Here is a 6,322-nt window from a genome sequence, read left to right on the forward strand (position 1 = left end):
TGTAATGAGTTTTGGGAAAATTAAAAAAATCGGGGGGGGGGGGGCCATCTAGTATTTCACAGCCCATTTATCCTCCTTGCTTCCTGTATGATGAACACACAGAAAATTGATTATGTGCTGCAATGCCACCCAAGCATTTTTAAAGTTAGGTATTATGTACTGTAATTTGCTGTGTATAGATACAATATAATGCTAATTTGGGGGTATGAAACAGTAAACCCTATGTCTTTTTTTTTTTTTTTTAGAAGTCATCATAGTCTTGTCAATGGATTCTAAGAATATTAACTACATTTCAACCTCTATGATCTAGCTGCTGATCAGCCACTACGAGCAGAACTGGAAGTACTACTGTCTGCCATCTGGGATGGGCAGCTTTGGCACAGCCTCCGAGGAAGAGCTCCTCCTCACTAAGAAACTCTTCTGGGGAATCTTTGACTCCCTCTCTCAGAAGGTACAACAATTTTTATAGAATATTCATTAGGATAAAGTGACCTATCTGTGTTTTCTCTGTCTTCTGTAGTTGTTATCTTTGAGAAGACATTTACAGTGTCAAGAGACAAGACAATATTTTCCTTGTATCCTTCTCTGCTGTATAACAAAATGTTTTGGAGTCTAGCGGTGTTTATTCTAATAAAGCTCTCCTCTGTTTGCTTCTGTTTTTATTTAGCTTTCTGAAAATCTTGAGTTTTCAACACTCAAGCTCTCCTTAGAGAAATGTTATTGGTAGTCAGGGTAGTGAAGGAAAAGCTCAATTAAGTGCTTGTGAGCAAAGCCGAAACAGATGAATCATCCATCAGACTATGTCAGGCCATTGCTTGGTACTGACTCTTTCATTTTCCCTCCTCTTTGTTTTCTTTCCCACACTTTGCTGTTCTCTGTCCATCTAACACTCTGAGTAGGCATGTCATTAAAACAGAGTTACAAAGCTGAGAAAACCAGTTTGTAACCCCTTCCTTCTGTTGTATCTCTCTTTTCTATAGAAGTATGATGCTGAACTCTTCAAAATGGCCAAGTCGTGCTTGTGTGCCATCGCTGGAGCCTTGCCCCCTGACTTTGTGGATACTAGCCTTGGAACAGTGCTAGAGAAACAGGGATCAGTGGATGCTGAGGGCAACTTTGACCCCAAACCCATCAAAACTGCCAAGTGAGTGGTCTGAAAATGTACTTACTTACTTTGTTGGAGCTGGACATTAAATGGCACAATGATTAAATCCGTCTGACATTTAAATGTGATACTGGTTTGCCAATATTAGTTGTTTCCATTTCATTTCCTGGCATGTTTGTAGTCTGCACATCCTAAAAAGCTTTTACTTGCTCAGTATACAAGTAAAAATGATTTGAAATAACAATAAATATGTAACCATTATCTGTAATTTTCAGTATCTCCCTTCCTGAAAAACTTGAGTACATTGCCAACAGATATGCAGAGCATTCCCATGACAAGTGGTCCTCAGAGAAGGTTAGTCCGTGTGGTGTCTGCTGATTTGATTCATGGTATTTCTTATACACAGTAGATGCAGGTTCTTTATGAAATTAAACCTTGTAATTGTAGTTTATTTTGTCTGGTACAGTAGTATTCCTGGCCAACTAGTACTGACTTCTTAGTATTTACACTGCTGATAATCCAGCTAAGAAGACTATTCCCCTGAAATCCATCGTGCTATGTGACCTGTCATAAGCTGTTGTTGCAGGTGTCAGCAGGCTGGAAACATGGAGACAGTGTGGATGATCAGGCCAAAACCCATCCGCTGCTGAAGCCCTACAAAACTCTGAGTGAGAAGGTACATACACACCGCTGCACACACAGCAGCAATGTTGAAACAAACTGTCAACACTGTGTTCAATGTTAAGGAGAGAGAGACGTACCGGTGGCCAGTGAGGGAGTCAATGAAGAGCATGTTGGCTATGGGCTGGAACATTGAGAGGACCAAGGAGGGAGAAGCCATGTTCCAACAGCGAGAGAGTGAAAAACAGCGAAAGATCTCCGAGTCTCAGGTACCGTCCTCATTTCTGAACCATTTACTATGTCATAATTAAACATTATTATTATTACAAATGTTTTTATTATACTGCTCATTTTAAGGGAACTTTTCCTCTTCATTGTTGTCAAGCGCTTTCTCAAGGGGGATTTGTTAGGTTTTCTCTATAATAATAATAATAATAATAGTAGGAGTAGTAAGGCCTAGACCTTACTATGTAAAGTGCCCTGAGATGATTGTTGTTGTGATTTGGTGCTATACAAATAAAATAGAATGAATTTAACTTCTCTTTTTTCATGTTTTCGTTGGCCCTTCAGCTTTGGCTGTGCTGTTTTCCCACTGTTAAGCAGAGATCATTTATAATGGGGCCATATTAAAAATTAAATAGTAGGGCCACTTCTTCCCCTGTAAGTATAAAGCACCCAAAACAACAAAGCTATTATCTTGTATCAATACTGATATCACTTTAATGTCTAGCTTAATTTATCATAGTAATACAGTTGTTTCTCTAATCACTTTCTCCTCAGATAATGAAAAGCATCGTTGTTTAGGACTGAGAAGTAGCTGCTGCACTGTTAACTCAAAGAATAGTGCTGTTTTTACCCAGCATCACACATGGCTCCAAAACCTCTGTGACCCCTTTTTGCATTCACAGCTTGACTTAAAACTAATGTTATCCTTTGAAATAGTGGTGTACAGTGTAAGTATGTTTATTTCTGACTGAAAATAGGCTTGTTGCTTTATTTACTTGTGTTCTTTGTTTTGCCATAGATCACCATCCTGTCTGTGCGTGTGTGTTTTGTCAAAGCTCCGATGTGTCATGTTAATATGTTCAACAATATGACTACTAAAAGAAACCTAAGCAATGCTATTTTTCTTTGCTTATATTGTCTCATTCTGACTTTGTAGGTTAATGGATTCAGTCCTGCTCCATTGGACCTGCATAATGTCACTTTGTCTAGAGAATTACAGGTTTGGTTTTATTTTACTCTTAATGATTGTAGCTACATTACTGTATGCTATAATCTCAGGAAAACATTGGTGCTAAACTGTACGTGATACAGTTTCAGTGTCTGAAACACAAAAGCAGAATAAAAGGATGCAAATTTGATGAAACTTGCATTTTTGCTGTTTCTGCAGAGCATGGTGGAGGTGGTTGCAGAAAACTACCATAACATCTGGGCCAAGAAGAAAAAAACTGAACTCGATAGCAAAGGTGTGGAAATGTAGAATTTAGAAACACACCTGTCTGCTTAAGTTAATCTGGGGGGGGGAGTGAATTATTTGAGCTGTGGTAATTCTAAAGATTAATTTGGAATTGAATTTGGTCTGACCTACAGGAGGAGGGACCCACCCGCTGCTGGTTCCCTATGACACCTTGACCGCTAAAGAGAAGCACAGAGACAGAGAGAAAGCCCATGAGCTCTTCAAGTTTCTCCAGATCAGTGGCTATGCTATCACAAGGTCTCCTGTCACTCCTATGTCTCCTTTGTTATGGAAATAAGTTAAAATGTTATATAATGTTGCAACAACACATCAGTGTTAAGCGTTGTGTATAATATATACACGAGTCTTTGCCAGTTGTCATTTTCATAGTTGTGGTCCTTTTGTCACAGAGGTTTAAAGGACATGGAGCAGGACTCATCATCCATGGAGAAGCGTTTTGCCTATAAGTTTCTTAAGAGGCTGCTAAAATACGTAGACTCTGCCCAGGAGTTCATCGCTCACCTCGGTGAGTGCGTGTGACATTTTAAACACAGGTACGTTTATTCAAAACTCTTCCATGACACTGAACTTGCCTCTCAACTTTGCTGTTAATTCAGAGGCTATGGCCACCAGTGGGAAGACAGACAAATCACCTCATGACCAGGAAATCAAGTTCTTTGCTAAGGTATGAAAGTCCATTAACACTTTTTTGCAGAAGAACTATTGAAATAACGATGATTCGACTTTACCTAAGGCTTGATGTTTTTAGTCTCACAGCTGCATTTGTCCCCTCCAGGTACTTCTTCCTCTCATTGATCAAACCTTTAAGAACCACTCTCTCTACTTCTTGTCCACACCCAGTAAAAGCCTGAGCAGCTGTGGCTGTGCCTCCAACAAAGAGAAGGAGATGGTCACCAGGTACCTTGCATAAGCAGTATACAGTATAATCTCTAATCAGCTGTTCCATTTTCAGGGTTTTGCTCCTGTTGTGTATAATGCTCGCCCTGTTACCTCAGTGAAGAGAGTCCAGAAAAAAAATGACTAATTCATATTTTCATCAAACCTCTTATTTCCTTGCTCTTACTTTTTCTCCCTGGGGCTTTTTGTTCAATTCTGTTCCTTCCTTCTGTCTTTTCCAGCCTGTTCTGTAAGCTGGCAGCTCTTGTCAGACACAGGATTTCTCTCTTTGGTAAGGGTGACAGTGCCGCTGTCTGAATGTTTGTGTGCCTCTTCTGTTTGAATCTCTTTGTACACTCACTGGCCACTTCACTAGGAACGCCTGTACAACTGAATGCATTTCTGACAATTTCACCAAAAACGGACACATTTTAAGCTTCACAAACACAGATGTTAAGGTGGAGGTGTTGCATTGAAACGCATACAATTATACAGGTGTACTTAATAAAGTGGCTGGTGAGTGTATATCTACAACAAATGTCTCTTGCAGGAAGTGACTCAGCAATGATGGTGAGCTGTCTGCACATCCTCACGCACTCACTTGACACCAGGTAACAAAAAGTCATCAGTACTCAACCAAAATCTTTGCCTGTAAAATGGAGAACAGTCTAAAAATAAAAATGAGTCTTTAGCGTGGACACTAACCCTTGTTTTTCCATTCCTTCTCTCAGAACGGTGATGAAGTCTGGCTCGGAGCTAGTCAAAGCTGGGTTTAGGACATTGTTTGAGAATGCAGCTGAGGACCTGGAGAAGCTGCTGGAGATGCTGAAACTGGGGAAATTCATGCAATCCCGTGCCCAAATGAAGAGTGTCAGCCAGAGCATCCACTACGTGACTGTGGCACTACTGCCCATCCTCACTGCCCTGTTTGAACACATCAAGGCACATGAATTTGGAATAGACCTGTTGTGTGAGTTTGTATTTTCATATGCACAGATTTATTTATTTATTTATTTTACTTTTATTTGCATGACTTAGGGAGGATATACTTTACTGTATGTTGAGGGTTATATTTCCAACATTCCCTTCATTGTGCAAAAATAACACTCTTGAAAATAACTTTTCTTTTGCTCCTCTTTTCGAATATGAATTTTAATAAGTAAAGGTTATTTCTTCAGTCATTCAAACAAATAAAACAAAATAAATGAATAATGGGAGTGGGGGCTGTACATTTTACACAAGGTTATTTAATAAAAATTCATGTTTAATAATTGTGTTTTGTTTTTTGTGTTTCAGTGAATGATGTTCAGCTTTCTTGCTACCGAATCCTGACATGTTTATACTCACTGGGAACAGGAAAAAACATCTTTGTGGAGAGGTAGGAGGCCAGCCAGTTGTTAAACTTTGAGGTAGCTTGTAAAGTGGCCTTTGGTTTTGCACATGAGCAGCACTATACATATTATCATTAAGATTAACTGTCCTTAGTAATAATGGATGCCTGCTACAGTATAATTTCTACAGTCTGTGATAATTAGTATCAAGATACTGTGAAATAGCAATATATAAACTACATTATGCTTATCACTGTTAATTGGGTTATGTCTGCTGAGCTTTTTCATTAACTCATGTTTGTTACAAATCTAAGGACTTTTGGGACGGTGGGTGTTTCACAGTTTATGTGAAACTGTGTTACAGGATGGAAACAGAGGGTTTGAGTTTGATCAAACAAAGTAATGATTTTGTTTTATTACAATTTGTTATAAGAAAAAAAAAAGATTTCATGGCCCAGGGGACAGGACACATCAGAAATAGTGCTGTAAAATGTCTTTCATTAAATCCACAGTTCTGGGTGATTATTCCCTGGCTGGTTGTTACACCGCTATAAAAACTACAATAGCACAACAGTTGTTGCGAACAGTTTCTCACCTTGGGCAAACTCAAACTTTAAAAGTGGAAAAGGTTTGACCACAGCCTTTCCTTGCAGTGTGGTCTAAAATAATCCTGATACCATATGAGCTGTGTGTACAGAGCCCAGTGGCAAAGGAAGATTGCCCTTACCCCAGAATGTTTGCTTGTCAACACCTGGCACATGGGATTACAGCACTTATTCCAACAGAAGTGTCTGAAGCCTTGGAACAATTACCACATGATGTGCTTATTGGTTTTTACACAGTATGAATTTACATGTTCAGGCATCTGCCAGCTCTGGGAGAGAGCCAGGCGACCCTGGTGGGAGCCAT

General features: G+C 39.4%; 1 protein-coding gene across 1 annotated transcript in view; it reads left to right on the top strand.

The window, feature by feature from the left end:
* The window catches only part of ryr3 (ryanodine receptor 3), a 92,231-nt gene that overhangs the window by 63,459 nt on the left and 22,450 nt on the right, over window positions 1-6,322 (top strand). Inside the window, 16 exon segments of the mRNA XM_020603886.1 lie at window positions 311-451; window positions 981-1,144; window positions 1,381-1,459; window positions 1,692-1,781; window positions 1,852-1,995; window positions 2,889-2,951; window positions 3,120-3,195; window positions 3,320-3,443; window positions 3,596-3,711; window positions 3,803-3,870; window positions 3,982-4,103; window positions 4,325-4,374; window positions 4,633-4,693; window positions 4,814-5,052; window positions 5,379-5,460; window positions 6,275-6,322. The exon segment at window positions 6,275-6,322 is cut by the window's right edge and continues 21 nt beyond it. Of these exon segments, the coding sequence (XP_020459542.1) occupies window positions 311-451; window positions 981-1,144; window positions 1,381-1,459; window positions 1,692-1,781; window positions 1,852-1,995; window positions 2,889-2,951; window positions 3,120-3,195; window positions 3,320-3,443; window positions 3,596-3,711; window positions 3,803-3,870; window positions 3,982-4,103; window positions 4,325-4,374; window positions 4,633-4,693; window positions 4,814-5,052; window positions 5,379-5,460; window positions 6,275-6,322 (1,667 nt within the window).

The sequence above is a fragment of the Monopterus albus genome, unplaced genomic scaffold, assembly GCF_001952655.1.
Source record: "Monopterus albus unplaced genomic scaffold, M_albus_1.0 scaffold63.1, whole genome shotgun sequence".
Classification (NCBI taxonomy): domain Eukaryota; kingdom Metazoa; phylum Chordata; class Actinopteri; order Synbranchiformes; family Synbranchidae; genus Monopterus; species Monopterus albus.